We start from the raw sequence: 19157 nt of genomic DNA, 5'->3' as shown, positions 1-19157 counted from the left end.
ATTAATCAATTAAAATTCTAAATAAAGATAAAAAATAGTCATTTTATTGACAGAAGAAATCATGAGTTCAGCACATACAGGACAGCTAGTATTTACAAAGTATTTCTTTTTTCTGTAAATATTCCTCCTCAAGTTTCTTCACTGTTGTCTGTAAGCGTTGAGATAAGAAAACCTTCAAAATTGGGGCCCTTGAAGATATCTCAATTGTATCCCCATTTTGTATAGAATAGAAAACATGAGAACCATCAATGTAAATGGCACCCTCTTTACAAAACCATGTTGCATCCATGGATTGATGAGATTTGATTAATCCGTGCATCAAGCTTGGGGTCTCTCCTGGTGAAATGGGCTCTCTTACCATAAACTGGAGATCCTCAGATAAGATGGGCATCAGAAAACCGCCTGCTGAGAGCATCGCAGCTGTTGATCCCGCGGCGGTTGACACTCTGAGACCACTTGATCGAGAGTTCACCAAGGGGGAACATGGCTGGTCATCACTTTTAATTCTGCAGACAAGGAGCTCTATCTATAAGTTTATTTTGTTTTTAGGTGGGGAGCGAAGTTCAGGAGTTCAAACAAATATAGGAAAATGTAGATACATGCTAACTGAACATAAGGATTTACTTGAATGAGAACTGTGAAACTGCTGCTGGACATGGATGTGCGATCAAAACATCATTAAGAGCATAAGTTGAAAGCACTTGCGAGTTCACACATATGGATATCCTTGTCAATTTTGAAGGAATTGTTCGACCCTCGAGGATGTTGTCCAGTACCTATGAAGAAAAAACAAAAAAGAGCAAATTTTCAAAAGATCAATTCTAAAAGTTGCAACCAAAAATGGAAGTCCTGCCTCAAGACTCAAAAACACTGATTTTGCCACAAATCATTCACTTCCTAACTCTAAAACAGATAAATGGTATCATATTGAAGTTATGCAGAATAACCACACAGAGTTGGAAATAAAAAATCACCTAGCCTTACTCCTAAGTGATTGGGCTTGGCTACACAGATCCCCCCACTAATCAAACCCCATTTTAGAAAAGTCATTTTATGCACCAGATAGATGCCTTATAACACCTTATCAGGAAGGCTTTTGTAAGCAAATAAATATCAATTGAGTACTTTCCTTATGACTAGTTCTAAAGACACCCTAGGATAGAGCAACCACACTCTGACTGGCCTCAATTCTGCTTTCCTTTTGCATCAAATTCATGCCGTGGTCTTACCTGTTCAAAGTTATTGACAGTTACAGCGCAAAGATAGCCTGTGCTTCTAGTAGCATCGATCTCATTGCTGAGCTTCTCCACCTAACCAAATAAATATGGAAAATAAGCTGCTCTGATATATACGAGTCTCTGCCCCAAAAGCAGGAAAAAGAATAAAAGATGAATTCATTACAAGCAATGATTAAGCAAAACTCAGGAAACTAATATGGTAATATAAAGGCTAACACTCTATGGCTTAGCCAAAGAAGAAACTAACCTCTTCAGCCCGTGTGGGGTCAGAATTCACTCCTAGAACTGGAACTGAGTCATCAATGAAATGGCTAGCTTGTAATAGAGTGCCATCGCCACCAACTGTAACTACAAGATCCACATCATGGATGGGCTGTGATAGATTGTTAAGGACTATAGATTTCCACTCAACAGGTTTGCGGCACAAAATATTCTGACAAAAATTTATTGCATCATTGTGCACCTTTAGCCTATTTTCCAAATGATGTAACATCTGCAATTCCTTCAAAAGAAACTGAATTACAAGGGTTTAAAACTGACTCAAGAGTAGAGGGTGGGAGAATTTGTTAACAAGAGGGTGTAAAAGAAGAAAAGAGTTTGGAGAATAAGTCCAAGTTCTAACTGTAATTCCGGGCCAAATTTTCCACAACCAAGAGATAATCTATTGAACAAATTTTGTAATCTGACCTTGATGCCAAAACTTCTGGTGGAACATTTAAATACTTCAAAATCAACCTATTTATCTTTTCCGGGTATGGCATTCTTATTTACATGGTTAAACTAGTGAAATCAAACGTTCACACACCGTTTAGTTTTAAAATTATTCCCCACTCCACTGATTCCAACAGTTTTCTCAAACTTCGGTTCTGTTGAAAAGGCCTCAAGCATGCAAAGCACAGGGTGAGAGGCTAATATCCATATAACATGAATCCTAGGAAGAAATACTTGAGTTTTGTGCAAGCCTAAACACATGAAAACTTGACCATATTTGGCATCTTGAAGCATGGCATACTCATACATGAAACTATTATTCAAAAAGTCAATATAACAAAGAAAAAGAACTAAAAAGACAAAATTTCACCCACACTAAAAAATCTTACAAATTGGCACAACGAACAAATCTCTTCACTGTTCTCACTTCTAATTTCATTTTCACCCTCATTATGGAGTTGTTTCATTCATTGAAATTAGTTTTATTATAAAGAACTAAGCTTTTCTCATTTCTCTTCATTTCCCAATTCTTATTTACAAAGCTAAATACAAAATAAAGCAGACAGACAAAGTGTTCAAACTAAAATCAACTTCGGCATTTTAGCAAACACTTGGAATGCTAAGCTGAATAAGTGAATAATCTAACTATACCCTTATAGAGGAAACAGTTCAAATATGAAAGAAGCAGAGGCAGGGCGTCATATTACCTGAGAGTGAGGGTTGGTGATGCGAGATGGACCGTCTGATTGAGAATCTGAGTAAACGTCGATCGGTTTTAACAGCATCAACAATCTCTTCCTCGACATTATTCTCTCTCTGTGAAAGGTTTGACGATTGTCCAGCCAAAGCTCGGCGTAGACTTAGCATATAGTATAGCCCCGCGGCTATACACGAATTTTTACTTTTTTTTAATAAATAGTATCGCCGCTCGGCTTTACTTGTTTGACACGTGAGGCCTAGTCGCTGAGTCCATTTTTCTTTATATCTATAAATAGTATAGCCGAGCGGATATACTCAGTTTTAATTATTTTTTTATATATAAATAGTACAGCCGTGCAGCTATACTCGTTTTTACTAATTTCTTTTAAAAAATAGTATAGCCGTACGGCTTTACTGTGTTTGACACCTGGCTTCTAAGTGATGGGCTGGTATATAAATAGTATAGCCGCCCGGCTATACCTTTTTAAATTTTTTTTTTACAAAAATAGTGTAGGGGCGACTTTTTGACTCGTGGCGTCTAGCTTGGGGGTCCTAGGTATAGCCTAAAAGTTTTTTTAAAAATAGTATAGCCGAGCGGCCTTACTCGGTGACACGTGGTGCCTTGGTGCTGGGCGGGTCCTTTTATTTTTTATATATAGTATAGCCGTTCGGCTATACCCGGATTTTAAAAGTTTTTAAAAAAAATAGTATAGCCGACCGGCTATACTCATTTCCCTATTTTTTTTAAGAATAGTATAGCCGCTAGGCGGTACATGTTTGACACGTGGCGCATAGGCTGGGGCGGTGCTTTATATATAGTACAGCCATGCGGCTATACTGTTTTTAATTTTTTTTAAAATAGTATAGCCGTCCAGCTATGCTCGACTAATATGGATTTCAGTGGTATAGTCGCGTGGCCTATTTTGTTTTTGTTTTATTTTAAAAATATAAAATTAGTTTCTTTACTCTTTTTTTTCGCCAATCTCTTTAATTTAATATATGTAATTAAGTAATATCTTAGCCTTTTTGAATTACTTTGAAGATTCTGAATCAAAATGCAATTTTGGCCAAATTATAAGGGTGTAAAATATAAATTAATAACCTAGGTAGGAGAAAACTCAAACTCAACTGTTCTCAAAAAGAAAAAGAAAAAACTTATCAATCAACTTGAGGCCCAAACCCAGATGCCCATAACCAAAACGGATCCAAGCTTGGGTTAGTTCACTTCAATCGGGTCCGGATCTTTCCTCAATTGGTTTTCGGTTGAGCTACAATAATATCCTAATGCGTTGACCCACTAATCAATCCGGGTATACTCTTATCGGACCCAACCCATATTCTCTCGCAGCCACCTCGGGTTCAGACTCTCTCCTTCTCTCTTCAGGGTCTCTCACAATCCAACCCCAATTTGCCGGAGCACCGATCGGATTTCCTGAAATTCTTTGAAGATACAAAGTCATTACAACAATTACTCTGTAAGATCAATTTCGAACATTTCTGTGAAAATGTTACTTTTTTTGCCCTCTCACTCTGTTAGGTTCAGATTTTAATTGCAATTTCTAATGTTCGTGGGTGTTTCTTTGGTTGATTTTGGTGTTACCCGGATCGCACAATTTGATGCATATATGCTTGTTCTGTTGCTTAGGAAATTGAAGCTGAAATGTTGAAACTTTATTGAGTGAAATTTGAGATTTTGGTTGTCATTTCTTCGAAATTTGATTTCTCGACGTTGGTTTTTGGGTGCTGATGAATTTCTAAGTGATGAGGTTGTGGTTGCCTCGTGATTTTGTATGATATAGAGGAGCAGGATTTGACACTGATTTTATCACTTAAATTGTGATATGGGCCAATTTAACCCAACATATGACTCAAAATGTTGACTCTTAATGGAATTTATTGTGTTGTCAAACCTCATTAAGTACATATCAGTTATATGTTTACCTTCTATGGCTTCCTATTCAATGGAATTTTGTGTCGGAAGATTTTCTGTTGGAATCAATATTCAAGTTGTGAGGTTTCATGGTTTGTTTCACATAATTAGTATCTGTTGTTAGATTTAATGTACTTTTGCTGTTTTATTCACTGGTTTTAATGTTGTCTTTTTGGTATAATGTGGGTTGTGTTATAAATATGCTTCCAGGGCTTTTGAAATCTGTGGGGCAAAATTGATTCAATTTTTTGTATTGTGCAATGAAGAAAAAATGCTTGGTTATGTATAAAGATCCCATTAGTGAAATCAGAGTACACGTACCACTTTAATATTCTGATCTTCTGCCTGATAAATGTCTCTGTCACTTTAAATGCAAAATAATGCAGTGTTTTCTCCCTGTAGTGATTCAGTGTCTATATGCACACAGGTGTCCATATGCGTGTGTGTGTGTGTGTGTGTGTGTGTGTGTTATAATTGATTTATGGTTTACTGATTTCCAAGGATGTAAGATTACCAAGGCTTTTGTCCGAGAATATTTTGACTTCTTGTAGAGTTTGTATTCCAAGGGTTTACTTGCACCAAGATTCTATCAGTGTGGTTGTTTTTGTATATATCTCCTGATTCAGTTGAGTTGTAATATCTCTATTAGTATGGGATGTTTATGTATTTATGTAAGTATATGTGCACAAACATTCATATTTTCATTCAATTTTTTGTTGTTGTTGTACACCATGGCATAGGACCTTAATAATATGCTATTATTTGTTGAAGTAAGGATCTGTGTGCTCAGTGCCATAATGATGTCCCTGTAGTATATTTTTTGGAGCAATTTAAGTTTTTTGTTTTGTTTTTTTGTGTGACTTTATAAACATTATTAGTTATTGATGTTTGAGGTTCTGCAGATTCATCTTGTAGTTTTATCTGATTTAATCATTATATCTTATATGATGTGCAGACTTTGGTTGATTTCATGCCAATGTGATGGAAATACCCATTGAGTCAGCTATCAAGAAACCAAAGAGGTTGACATCTATTGTCTGGAATCATTTTGAAAGGGTTAGAAAGGCTGATATATGTTATGCTGTTTGTGTGCATTGTAACAAGAAGCTCAGTGGATCAAGTAATAGTGGGACCACACATCTGAGAAACCATTTAATGCGATGTCTAAAACGATCCAACTTTGATGTTTCTCAACTACTTGCAGCAAAGAGAAGGAAAAAAGATAATACCGTTGGCCTTGCCAATATTAATTGTGATGAAGCACAGAGAAAAGATGAATATATGAAGCCAGCACTCATAAAGTTCGATCAGGATCTGAAAAAGGATGATATCGTTACCATTGCAAGTGGCAAGTTTGATAATGACCGTAGTCGTCTTGATCTTGCCCGTATGATTATATTGCATGGTTACCCGTTGACCATGGTTGATCATGTTGGATTCAAAGTTTTTGTTAAGAACCTTCAGCCATTGTTTGAGGTTGTGCCAAATAATGACGTTGAGCATTTTTGTATGGAAATTTATAGGAAAGAAAAACGTCAAGTGTATCAAGCGATTAATAGTTTGCAGGGAAGAATTAACCTTTCTGTTGAAATGTGGTCTTCTCCAGAAAATGTTGAGTATCTATGTTTGACTGCACATTATATTGACGAGGACTGGAAGCTACAAAAGAAAGTTCTGAACTTTGTCACACTTGATCCTACTCATACTGAGGACTCACTTTCAGAAGTAATTAGCAAATGTCTGATGGACTGGGATATTCACAGTAAGTTGTTTGCCTTCACATTGGATGATTGTTCCACCGATGATGACATTGTTCTGAGAATTAAAGACCGGATCTCCCAAAGTAGGCCTCTTGCGGGTCATGGTCAGTTATTTGATATCCGCTCTGCTGCACATCTTCTAAATTCAATTGTGCAGGATGTGTTGGAAGCATTGAGAGAGGTGATACAAAAGATTCGAGGAAGTTTCAAACACGTAAGAAGTTCACAAGTGGTACAAGGGAAGTTCAACGAAATTGCCCAGCAAGTTGGAATCAATAGTGAGAGGAGATTAATTCTTGATTTCCCAGTTCGGTGGAACTCAACATACATTATGCTTGAAACAGCCTTAGAATACAGGGGTGCATTTTCTCTCCTGCAAGAGCATGACCCTTCCTACGCTTCATCTTTAACCGATACAGAATGGGAATGGACGAGTTTTGTTACAGGTTATTTGAAACTTCTTGTTGAAATCACTAATGTCTTTTCAGGCAACAAATCTCCAACTGCAAGTATATATTTTCCTGAGATTTGTCATGTTCACATCCAATTAATTGAATGGTGCAAGAGCCCAGACGACTTTCTTAGTTGTATGGCGCTGAAGATGAAAGCTAAGTTTGATAAATATTGGAGCAAGTGCAGTTTGGCTTTGGCAGTTGCAGCAATCTTGGATCCCCGATTCAAAATGAAGTTGGTGGAGTATTACTATTCTCAAATATATGGTAGTACTGCTCTTGATAGGATTAAAGAAGTTTCTGATGGCATCAAGGAGCTTTTTGACGCATATTCAATTTGCTCAACAATGGTTGATCAAGGTTCGGCTTTGCCTGGCAGCAGCTTACCTAGTACCAGCAGTGATACTAGGGATCGATTGAAGGGATTTGATAAATTTCTCTATGAGACTTCTCAGAGCCAGAATGTGATATCAGACTTGGACAAATATTTAGAGGAACCAGTCTTTCCTCGTAATTGTGATTTTAACATATTAAATTGGTGGAAGGTCCACACACCAAGGTACCCTATCTTGTCAATGATGGCACGTGATGTTCTGGGAACTCCTATGTCAACTGTTGCACCAGAATCAGCATTCAGCATTGGTGGTAGAGTTCTTGATCAATGTCGAAGCTCACTGAATCCTGATATTCGGCAGGCTTTGGTATGCACACAAGATTGGTTGCAGGTGGAATTAAAAGGCATGTGCATTCTACTTGAATTTTACTTTGTCTTTGATATGAGCTGTACTTAGCAGCAATCTTATTGCAAGATTTTCTTCTCTCTTTTTGTATCAGATGTCAATCCATTCTCAAGCCATTCTGCTGCTAGACCACTACTTATTGAATCAAGTTAATTTTCCAAAGGTATGCATGTGCTACGTTTTTTGTGTTTCTCTATATATATTTGACTAATTATATGTGTCGGATTACCAACTTTGGTGTAATCTTGTCATGGAAGGTTGATGGATCAGATATTGGCCTCTATCGCGGTGGTGTCTAATCGCCGTTGACACACTTAAAGCTGGTCTGGGCAGTGAACCTAATCTCTTTCTCCATGTCAATACATCACATGAGACCTGTTAATTGCTTATAGTTCTTTGTCAAGCTTAAATGTAAATTTTAGGGCATCAACTAGATTCCCAGATTTGTATTTAAATTAGAGGGACCTCTTTTGTCATTGAAAGATGTCTCTTCGATTTGCCAGCGTGTGACACTTTCTTTGTAAGATGATTCATCAAGTTTTAGATTGAATAGAAGCTGAGTTTAAGAATGTGGGCTGCTATCCATCTCTGGTTTCTTACTAACCGCATGCCGTTTGTTCCACTCTTTTGGCCGGCATGACGGGATGAATATCAAATATTTAAAGAACTGGTTTCTGTTGCATGTATAGGTCGATCCAGAGTTGTGGTTTTACTTGCTTGCAAGCTTTTGTAAGAATGACACAAAATGTGAAGTGGGTTTAAATGACCAGGGCAGGGCACCATACAGATTATTAGCACAGTTGTTGCCCCAACCCAAAGTGTGTTCGAAGGGATGCAAGCGACAGCATTTGATTTCTTTGTCTTAACATTAACTCATATACCACACCATGTACTTTCTTATATATAATAACCCCTAAATCCCAACTTCTTTCATTTCTAGAGATTTAAAGCAAAGTATTTCACCACAAACTTAAGAGAAAATATCTACACGAAATCCTCCTGAGGCTGCCCATCAAATTTCTAATCAAATACAATGCTGTGTGTAAATCATATGGAGGTCACTGATCAAAAGCTCAACCTTCATTCACAACCACCTCAGACGCACAGCCTCTCCAAGCACACGCTTTTATCTGAGAGAGAGGACACTTACTGGTAAGCTTTTCTCCTTGCATTGGGACAACCTTCAGTTAGATTTGTATACCAAGCTTAAATTGTTTGTAGCAATGGTCCTTAAATTATATCCCGATTTGTATTTTTGTCATCGAATGTCAAAATAGTTGTTGTGATCCTTAAATTTGAACCGGCGTTGTACTATTCATAATTTTCGTCAATAGGGTTAATTTTCTGTCAAATCCGAAGGCAGATTAGGAATTTCATTACCCATTTTAAAATAAATAAATAAAATAAAGAAGGGAAAAAAAAAAACATGTGCTGCTCCCTTCACCTCGACCTCCTCCCTGAACATCCCCACCCCCGACATCCTAATCTCCCATCCCCAGCACCCCCCTCTTCTCAACCTCGCTATTGAGCGACTCATGCCTGATCTCTATCTTCTCTCTTTTTTCTTCCCACTTTTTAGTTTTTAATATATATTTTTAAATTTTATCATGGGTTAATGTATCCCAATATTTAACATAAAAGTTTGCAAAATTGACGAAAAGAACCAAAAGCGCAACACAACCAAATGTGAAGACCACAACAACTATTATTGAAACTTCAAGGACGAAAATACAAAACTGAGGTATAATTCAAGGACTATTACCACAATTTAACCTAAATTCATTCATTCAACATTAATCCAACATATTTCCATTTCGGTCGCTTTGGAACTCGTAATGGGCTCATATGCCCTCGCTACTAATTCTGCCACAAGTATTCGGAACCCTTGTGCTGGAAAGTTTGCGTTTCTGCCTAGGGCTAGGGTTAAGCCAAACCCCATGCGAGCTTGAGGTTTGGTCATTAGCCAGGAGCTCCTTTTAGTTCTGCTGTCGTTCCTGCGAACTTTTGGCCTTTAGGTCTTTAGATATCATACAGATACAGCCAAGCTTTTGTTAATGGTTGCGGGTGGAATTACAAGGCATGTGCTTTTATACCTGAATTTTTACTTTGTCTTCAATGTCATCTGATTCTGTACTTGGCATACTGATCTTATTCTTGTTGCAGTAATTACTATTTCTTTTTCTTTTTTCTTGGTATTAATTAGGTGAAGAAAAATACACAAAAGTTTAGGTGTATTCCAACAGTCAGATTTTGAAGGATTTCTAGGGTTGTGGATTTGAGGGTGAGAGAGAAGTATAAATACCTAAGGTCATAACAAGTTCAGCCGTCCCCCAATATTTCATTTGAAGCTTCGACGATCTATTTTCTCTCTCTGCAAATTACGAGCATTCCTCCATCTCTCTCAAGGTACACTCATTTTTTTCTCTCTTCAAATCAATTTGTACACTGCTAGTTTTTCTTTCCCGTTATTTTCTTGTTCATTGATGATAATCTGGTTGGGTTTTACTTGTTATTAGGGTTTCGGTTAGGGTTAGGGTTTACGTACGCGCATTTTCTTGTTTTAGTTTTGGTATTTTCATATATATAGTAGTTTATAGCATATGTGATTTGTTGTTTCCTTGATTATAGGCTTCGATTGTTTTTTTAGTACACTTATAATTAATCATCCTAAATTCACATGAAACGCAAAAAAGAAGAAAATAACATTTTATTGGAAATATAAGGATAGTGTGGTGGCTTAAACAGTGCGTTTAGTCAATTATATTGCAGCTTCTGTAAGCTTATCTGATCTAATTTTTTTTCAGCCCTATTAGATTGCAGCTTCTGTAAGCTTATGTATGTTTGCATATTTTGGCCTGTTTTGTTATGCATGGTCCTTTTGCTCTTGCATTATTAATCATTTGGTCCCTTTTTTTTCTATGAGAAATATATATCATTTGGTCTTTTACTTTCTTGTATTATGAGTTAATTTTATGTATAATATTGTCAGTTAGAGAGGTTGTGTGGTTTTGTATTATATTAGATCAATAAGAAACTAAAAATTAGATATCTAATAATAATTTGCATTATAGTTACATTACAAATGGGAGATGCACGACAATTGCAAGTAAATGGAAAAGGGAAGGCCAAGAATGATTATAACAGTTGGAATATGGAAGAGAGCAAGATGTTGTTACAACTCATGGTCGATGCTGTGTCTCATGGATGGCGGAATCCTAATGGTGTGCTAAACAAGGCAACTGTAGAAGCTAAAATACTTCCAAAGATTAATGAAAAACTTAAGTGTCAAAAAAGTTATTCTCATTACCAGAGTCGGTTGAAATACTTTAAGAAAAAATATCAAAAGTATACCCAACTTGTCCATCATTGCTCTGGGTTTGAGTGGGACCCAATCAGAAAGAAATTCACTGGTGATGAAAAACTTTGGGAAGATTACTTTAAGGTGCGCTTCTTAACTCTTCTTTAAATATATTATATTTGGTAATTTGAGTACATATTACTTCCTTTCTTAAATAATAATTATTTTCTTGTTTCATTTACAGTCCTATCCGAGCCACATAGGCCTTCGCACAGAAACTTGTGAGGACTATGAGGAATTGCAAATTGTATTTGGGAATGAAATTGCTATTGAGAGAAACTCGTTAGAATTGGGTGATGATATTGATGCAAGAATTGATTGGGTCGAAGATAGACATGTTGGAAAACAGGAGTTTGTTTATGATGATGGTAATAAGGCTTTTCTACCAAATGAAAAGGAACCATCACACCAAGATCCATCACCTGGACAATCTTCATCACCCTTACTCTTTCATGCCACTAGTCCGAAAGTTCCCTCAGAAAGCATCAACCAGAAGAAACGAACTAGAGCTGAGTATGAAGGGAATACTACCTCATTTGAGACCACCAATCAAGCTGGAATACTGGAAAAACTTTCTCTTAACATTGATTCAATTGCTACCAACTTTCAGAGAATCTGTAACCTATTGGAGAAAAGGGAGAAAGATAGAGAGAAAAGGAAAAGAGAGAACCAAAGTTGTATTTGGGTTGCTATCAAGGAGACCCCAAATTTGGATGAACGTGCTCGTTATAAAGCAGTTGCATTGCTTAATACTAAAACAAGAAGGGATGTATTTTTTAGTATGTCACTTGAAGAGCGCTCAGATTGGATAACCTACCTTTTGAAATGAGTGTTATTTGGGTGATGATACATCAGGCTCTATTGGGTATTTATGTTGTTTATCAAGCATTTTTGTTTTGTTTAAATTCCTCAACCCCTAGTTGTAATTGTTCAGGGACCTTTTTCGTCATTCAGATTTTTCTCTTTCAGTTGCCTGCATGTGACACTTCATTTTAAAGATGTTTTTCAAGTTTCGGATTGAATGGAAGCTGAATTTAGCAATGTGGGCTGATGTGCCATCTCATGGTTTTAATAACCACATGCCACGGCATGAAGGTGGAAAACTTTAAAACGAAAGAAATGCTTTCTGTTGCATAAAGGTTGTTTGGACTGAAATTGCTTGAGCGTTTGGTTTTGCTATCCAAACAATGACACTTGGTTGTCTTAACTGAGAACCATCAATTGATTGTTTACATTAGCTGAGATAGGAAGTCCAAATTCATAGACGAATTCTAGTTTTTTTTTTTTTTTTCTTTTAATGTGGAAAAGAAAAACTTACAATAATCAATGGTCACGATAATAGGAAATTTCCTTCCAGGAGGTCAATGTGTAAAAGGTTAAAAAAAATTGAGCTTTGTGCTAAAATAGCCAATTTTCACAACTTTTTATTCCAAAATAGCCATTGTCCTCCATAATATCCCCATAGTTCCTTATATGTTGTCCCCATAGCGCCCCTGTAATTAGTGGCGAAGCCACGAGGGGTCACAACAAGCCCATTCTCAACTCTCTCTTTTCTTCACTCACTCTCTCTCTCTCTCTCTCTCTCTCTCTCTCTCTCTCTCTCCCTCCACTCCCCTTTTCTTTCTCTATTTCTCTCTCTATGCAAATAATTTAATGTTGTGTATGAATTGAATTGAATATTAAAAGAGGATGCAAGTGTTTTATATATACTACAATCTTGATCTGTAAAATCTATAATTTAAAAGTTTATTCTTGATTTTTAGTTTAGAGGATATTGGTTAGGGTCTCAAAATGATGCGCAAGATGCTCTACGAGAACTTGCAGTGTTTATGCTCTCATTCCTTTCATTTTTATATTTTGCAAGAGGGTCCCCTCTAACATCAATTTTTGGCTCCGCCACTACCTGTAATGCAAGGATGGCTATTTTAGAACAAAAATTGTGAAGAATGGCTACTTTAACTAATTTCTCAACCAAAAAAAAAATACAAAATAGACTCATAAAAATTAAACATTAATATAATACTTCATAAGTAATAGAAAAACCCACATTACAAACTACAATTTGTTCACGACGAGTTTAGGTATGGATGGATGGTGGTGGTTTGGATGTGTAGAGGTAGGGTTAGGAGTAGGGAAGGATATGGTTCTTTTTTGGGGGAAATCCAACAGGCATAACACTAATTTTGAAATGTCATGACCATTTGCAAAACTGAATGTATGGACATCAATAATTTTTTACCGCTAGAACTCCATGCCCAACAGCCAATTGCAAATTCCCATCGAGTGTGTATATATGTTGCATATATATGCTTTTAGACTGCAGAAGGGAAGTGTGTATATATGTTCATATCGTATTCACATGTGGGTCATGGAAGAGTTTGGCTTGGCTGAATCGTGGACTAAATTGCTAAATATATGCCTGGAAGCAACTTCAATCATGCCATTTGGTTCTAGAAAGAGTGGTGAAGTAGTGTTCAGAATGTGTAATGGAGAGCTGGTATCGGTGAACCCTAAGACCAAACAAGTTAAAAAGTTTGTAACTGATGGATGCAAGTACCAATTCATGGATTCTTTTGTAGAGAGTCTTGTTTTACTTGAACAACCAAATGCTATTTCTTACTAATAAGAACCAACGACTTCCCTTCACTTCCAGTTTAGTGGAAAACAACATACCTTATACTTGAAACAGCCTCAAAATACAGAGCTGCATTTTCTGCCCTGCAAGAGCATGGCCCTTCCTATACACACCAGCATCAATCGACACAGAATGGGAATGGACGAGTTTTGTTTCGGGTTATTTGAAACTTCTTGTTGAAATCACTGATGTCTTTTTCAGGCAACAAATGTCCAACTGCAAGTATATATTTTCCTGAGATTTGTGGTGTTCACGTCTATGTTGAATGGTGCAAGAGCCCAAATGACTTCCTCAGTTCTATGGTGTTAAAGATGAAAGTTAAGCTTGCTAATTGTCGGAGCCAGTGCAGGGTTGGCATTGGCAGTAGCTGCAATTTTGGATCCCAGATACAAGATCCAGTTGGTGGTGTATTTACTCTTCTGAATTAATGGTAGTAATGCTCTGGACTGGATGAAGGAGGTTGCTGAAGACGTCAAGGAGCTTTTTGATGCGTACTCAGTTTGCTCGAGAATCGTTCCTACGAGGTTGAGATTTGACTGGCCGCAGCTAACTTAGTACCAGCAGTGATACACTGGATGGATTGAAGGCTTTGAGAAAGTTCTCTATGATACTTCCCAGAGCCAAAACCTGATATCAGACTGGGATTTTTTTATTTTATTTTTAGTATAACTCTAATTTGACCTTTGGAACAGTTTTTTTTTTCTTTTCTTTTTTAATTTACAAGAGTGTAGGTAAACGTATTTAACCACTTAAGCATAATAGTTGCTTACGTGAGAGTTGTGCCACGGTGCCACCATGACATTTATGATTCCATAGTTCGTGTCAAGCTATCCCTATGCAAGAATTTTAATTCATTTGAGTTCAGTGGGCACTTTGAACACGAATCATAAGTAATAATATGGTACAAATTCCCAACTCAGTGCCATTGAAAAGTATCTCCAGGAAGAATAAAATTATTTATCCCTCGCCCTTTTGCTTTCCTCTAGCATTGACCAAAGTTGTTTTTTATTAGTTCCTTGGACGGGTGTTTGAAGAGTGTGCGTACGACCGTCTCTTCATTTTTTCATTTGCTCACCAGACATGGACGGAAGCCTAACTTAGGGCGAGGAACTCTCATGTAAAGGGAATAATATTTTTTGTTATTTTTGTTTAATAATGTAGTGATATATAAGATAATTTTTTCACGTGTCATTATATTATTATGCTATCTCCGTTACATATAAGTTTTTTTGCAACGTAAAAGTGTAAACAAGTCAAGTCAAATATTATAGTGCTTAATTGACTTGTTTAAAAGTTATCGAGCATTAGTTTCATTTGATTTGTTTTATTTACAGACCGAGCTCAAACAAGCTAAAATGATATTGAATTCAATACAAGCTCGAGTTGAATAAAAAAATATTACTATCTATATAGATAAAGATAAAAGACCTTAACCAACCGAGCTATATTCCCACTATCACAAATTTTATACTTTAACCTCTAAGAATGGACAGTCCAAATTCGAGCCAAACTCCAATACAAACTTGAGCAGTACAGCCAACGGGTTCTAAAGCCAATGAAAAAGTACATTGATTTTCATACTAACTAATAGTGTTCAAACCTGCCTACGTTTTTGTCTCCATAAAATATGCCCTATTAACTCCCCGCGCCAACCAACTACCAGACCTCTGTAACCCCGTAAACAGAAAGCACACCCTAGGCTATACCTCTTTTTTTTTTTTTTTTTTATGAAGTAGGGGGATCAAACCCCAAACCAAACAGACGGCTATACTTTTTTCCATTTTTAAAACCCCCCAAATCCCAACTCTTGCATCGCAGGCATAATCGAAATTGAAAGTTAGAGGAAAACATCAGACAATCAAAGCCATGGCAGACTACTTCCCTGAAGAAGTCATACACGAAATCCTCCTGAGGCTGCCCATCAAATCTCTAATCAAATTCAGAGCAGTGTGCAAATCATGGTGGTCGCTGATCAAAAGCTCTACCTTCATCCACACCCACTTCAGCCGCTGCACAGCCCAATCCAGCAACCAAAACGACGGTCACCTCCTTCTGCTAAACGCTTTACCTGAGAAAGTGGACGCTGCTTGTCAGCTTGGTGAGCTTTTCTCCTTGCACTGGGACAACCCTGAATTTGGTGAGTACACAAAGCTTGTAAATCCATTCATTTGCCATAACACAGCTTATTTTCCCAAAAAGATCACATTTTTTCGCTGCTAATTTTGCAACAATCATCTGGAACCCTTCTGTTAGAAAGTTTATGTTTTTGCCTAGGCCTAGAATTCCTTTTCCCACAGATTACATCAGAAAGTCTATGATAGCAAGTTACGCCTTTGGCTACGATTCGCGTACCGATGACTATAAGGTTTTGAGAATTGTGAGCGGCCTTTTAAGCGAAGCCCCATGTGAGGTTGAGGTTTGGTCATTATCCAGTGGCGCCTGGAAGACTCTTAGTGCTGCTGTTATTCCTGCGGACTTTAACCCTGCAGGTATTAGTCTTAGATACAGACAAGTTTTTGTTAATGGGATTACGCATTGGCAGCAATCCTTGAAGAACAAGGGTAATTGCATTGTGCAGTTTGATATGGTCAATGAGGTATTTGGAAAGATAACGGTGCCTGATGCTTTGAAAAGAAAGAATTGCTTTATGTCGAGATACGGGAAGTCCTTGTCTTGTTTGAGACATCTGATGAAGTTTCAGAGGGATCAAATGCTATTACTTGTATTCACATGTGGGTCATGAAAGAGTTTGGTGTGCCTGAATCATGGACTAAATTAATGAGTATATGCTTGGAAGGAACTTTAATTGCGCCGTTTGGTTTTAGGAGTTGTGAATTAGTGTTCAGAATGTATGGTGGGATGCTTTTATCGGTGGACCCTAAGACCAAACAAGTTAAAGAGTTTAAAACTGATGGATACAGGTACCACTTCATGGATTCTTTTGTAGAGAGTCTTGTCTTACTTGGTCAACCCAATGCTATTTCTTACTAAGAAGGACCAACAAATTAGAAGTCAGACCAGTTTGGATTGGATTTTGATTAGCACTTGCCTTCGCTTCCGGTTTGATGGAATTCAACACACCTTACTTTTTAAACAGCCTTAAAATACAAGGGTGCATTTTCTGTCCTGCAAAAGAGCATGACCGTACCTATACTGCAGCTTTAACCGGCAGAGAATGGGAATGTAGGAGTTTTATTACTGGTTATTTGAAACTTCTTGTTGAAATCACTAATGTCTTTTCAGGCAACAAACCAACTGGAAGTATATATTTTCCTGAGATTTGTGATGATCACATCTAAACATTGAATGATGCAAGAGCCCAGACGACTTTCTTAGTTCTATGGCATTAAAAATGAAGCTAAACATGATAAATGGTGGAGCGAGTGCAGGTTGGCATTAGCAGTAGCAGCAAATTTGGATCCCCGATACAAGATGCAGTTGCTGGTGTATTGTGATTCTCAAATTTACTGTGGTACTGCTGTGGATTGGATATAGGAGGTTTCTGACGGCATCAAGGGTCTTTTTGATGCATATTCAATTTGCTCAACAAGGGTTGATTAAGATTGAGTGAGCTTTTATTAGTCCTATGTCAACTGTTGCTCCAGTATCTGCAGTCAGTGTTGGTAGCATTGTGGTAGAGTGCTTGATCAACGTCGAAGCACACGAAAGGCTGACACACTACAGGCTCTGATATTCACTCCAGATCAGATTGGTTGCTGATGGAATTAAAAGGCATGTGCATTAGTTTCTCTTCTTTCTCTTGTTTTTTTTTTTTTTTTTTTTTTCTATCAGATGTCATCTTTCTTCTATGTATCTATTTATGTACCTTGGACTCTTGATCAGGCAATTGATGTATAATTTCAAAGAAAATATATTTCTTAACCATCTAATAGGTTACTTATTCTTCTTAGCAAGTCTTTGATCTCGTGTTCTAACCTCTTAATTAATGGGTTGGCGTTTACAAATACGTTGTAGAGTTCTCCATTGATGGGCTAAGGGACAATTACAGGGCCACTTGGACCCACTATTGATGGGCTAGCTTTAAAATTGAGGTTTTAATTTTGGAGCCGAGAAATTAAACCCAATCGTGCTACAAGCCCAACAACTTTTCTTTTTCGCTTTTTCTTTCCAAAGCTAAACCTCAAGTTAGACGAAGAAATTTATAGCTCAATTAGTTAAGAGTGGTAATCCTGCATTCGAGGTCATGTGATCGATTTTCCCGTCCTTACTACAAATTGCTATGACCCACTGGTACCTATTTGTTTTGTTTTAATTTTCTTAGTCATAGGTGTCCACTTGATACTGGTCATATGTCACATGTAAATTTCATGAGACCACTCATAATATATCATATCAGTGTCCAATCTGTTCTTTTGCAAAAGGCTTATGGATATTGGATATATAGGCCCCTACCGACTCCACTCTCCCAGTCCCTAGAAGATGAACCAAAAAGTAGCAAACAAATAAGTTGATATCTTAAAAGATACCCCATATGTTTAGGAGATTCTGAACCAAAGAATCGGATTCCAATAGTGCCCCCACTGATTTTTTTCTGCCTTTCATAAAGCCTCTCTCTCTCCATCCCTCTCTACCCACCAGACCAGGACCATGTGTTGATTCCCCCTACAGCTTAACCTTAGGAACCCATGCCTGTCTCCAATGCTATGCCACCTAGCTACCCTACCCTACTCTCTTTTAAATTTGTAAACCATGATGATGATGGCAAATCGCCTTTTCAGATTTCATGCACTTTGCTTGGTTTTTTGCTTCTTGGATAAGCAACTATCATGATGTTCATCGTGCTGCATCAGAAGAATCCATATAGAGAAATCAGAGATGTTGTTTCCTCTCCGTTTTGTCTATTGTTTTTTTTCAGAGCAGGTTATGTATTTTTCTGGCCTGAGTTCTGCATGAAATTTTGTAAAAAGCTGTTATGGATTTGCAAATTATTGGATATGATACTGATAAATGGCATCCACATGACTCTTATTGTGAAATAGATAGCGACACCATCTCACCTGGCAAACACTAGTTGTAAACTTTTTTTTTTTTTTTTTTTTTTGGGACTTTTGAAAGTTAGTATAGTTAGCTTGTATAAGTATGGCTTAGCGTTGCTTAGCATGCATATATGTTATTTTAAAAATTAAAAAATAATCTTAGGGATGGACATAAAACATCCCAAACCGAAAAAACCAACCGAACTGGCTTTTTTTATATAAAAAAAATACAAGTTAAACTATAAGATGAAGGGAGTTTTTCTCACACACACTATAAATGTGACAAGAAGTTCAAACCTGAGACTATTGATATGTAAATCAAGTCCATTTTCTAATGGGATATATCGTGTTGGTAACAGAACTGGCTAGTTTAATTTAGCTTTTTTTAATTAAATAGTATTTGATCTTTTGAGTTTCATTCCAACCAAATCGAATTGAACCGAATATAACTAATGCATAATTAATACTATGTTTATGTATATATTTTTTCGGGGGGCTATTGTATAGAAGAAAGAATCATTTTAGGTATCAGTAGGATAAGATCATGAGATAGCAATTTTCTCTACGGCGGAATGATGGGGTAAATGTCTGCATCAACTGCATGCTTTCCCTGATAAGACAAGGGTATCTATAAAAT

General features: G+C 37.0%; 4 protein-coding genes across 7 annotated transcripts; 3 read left to right on the top strand and 1 right to left on the bottom strand.

Moving 5' to 3' along the window:
- LOC18780348 (NADH kinase) lies at positions 27–2805 on the bottom strand. Of its 4 annotated transcripts, none has more exons than XM_007212952.2 (5): positions 2657–2805; positions 1486–1731; positions 1230–1310; positions 625–776; positions 27–506 (listed from the first exon to the last, which is right to left on the bottom strand). In XM_007212952.2, the coding sequence occupies exons 1-5, from the start codon at positions 2753–2755 to the stop codon at positions 86–88; spliced, it is 999 nt and encodes a 332-aa protein (XP_007213014.2). In that variant the 5' UTR covers positions 2756–2805; the 3' UTR covers positions 27–85. The 4 variants fall into 4 exon arrangements, with proteins under 4 accessions (XP_007213014.2, XP_020416927.1, XP_020416926.1 ...); XM_020561338.1 differs by having other exon boundaries at positions 1486–1740; positions 2657–2802; XM_020561337.1 differs by having other exon boundaries at positions 1486–1752; positions 2657–2777.
- Positions 3764–8101, top strand: LOC18780852 (zinc finger BED domain-containing protein RICESLEEPER 1). Its single transcript, XM_007213539.2, has 4 exons — positions 3764–4123; positions 5534–7528; positions 7625–7693; positions 7788–8101. Exons 2-3 carry the CDS (start codon positions 5560–5562, stop codon positions 7681–7683), a joined length of 2028 nt encoding a protein of 675 aa, XP_007213601.1. The 5' UTR covers positions 3764–4123; positions 5534–5559; the 3' UTR covers positions 7684–7693; positions 7788–8101.
- Positions 10613–11717, top strand: LOC18780821 (uncharacterized protein At2g29880). The gene is made up of 2 exons (XM_007214059.2): positions 10613–10972; positions 11073–11717. The coding sequence occupies exons 1-2, from the start codon at positions 10613–10615 to the stop codon at positions 11715–11717; spliced, it is 1005 nt and encodes a 334-aa protein (XP_007214121.2).
- Positions 15390–16266, top strand: LOC18781276 (F-box/kelch-repeat protein At3g23880). Its single transcript, XM_020562235.1, has 2 exons — positions 15390–15660; positions 15821–16266. The coding sequence occupies exons 1-2, from the start codon at positions 15390–15392 to the stop codon at positions 16264–16266; spliced, it is 717 nt and encodes a 238-aa protein (XP_020417824.1).

The sequence above is a fragment of the Prunus persica genome, chromosome G4, assembly GCF_000346465.2.
Source record: "Prunus persica cultivar Lovell chromosome G4, Prunus_persica_NCBIv2, whole genome shotgun sequence".
NCBI lineage: Eukaryota > Viridiplantae > Streptophyta > Magnoliopsida > Rosales > Rosaceae > Prunus > Prunus persica.
This window is presented reverse-complemented; position numbering and strand designations above follow the sequence as displayed.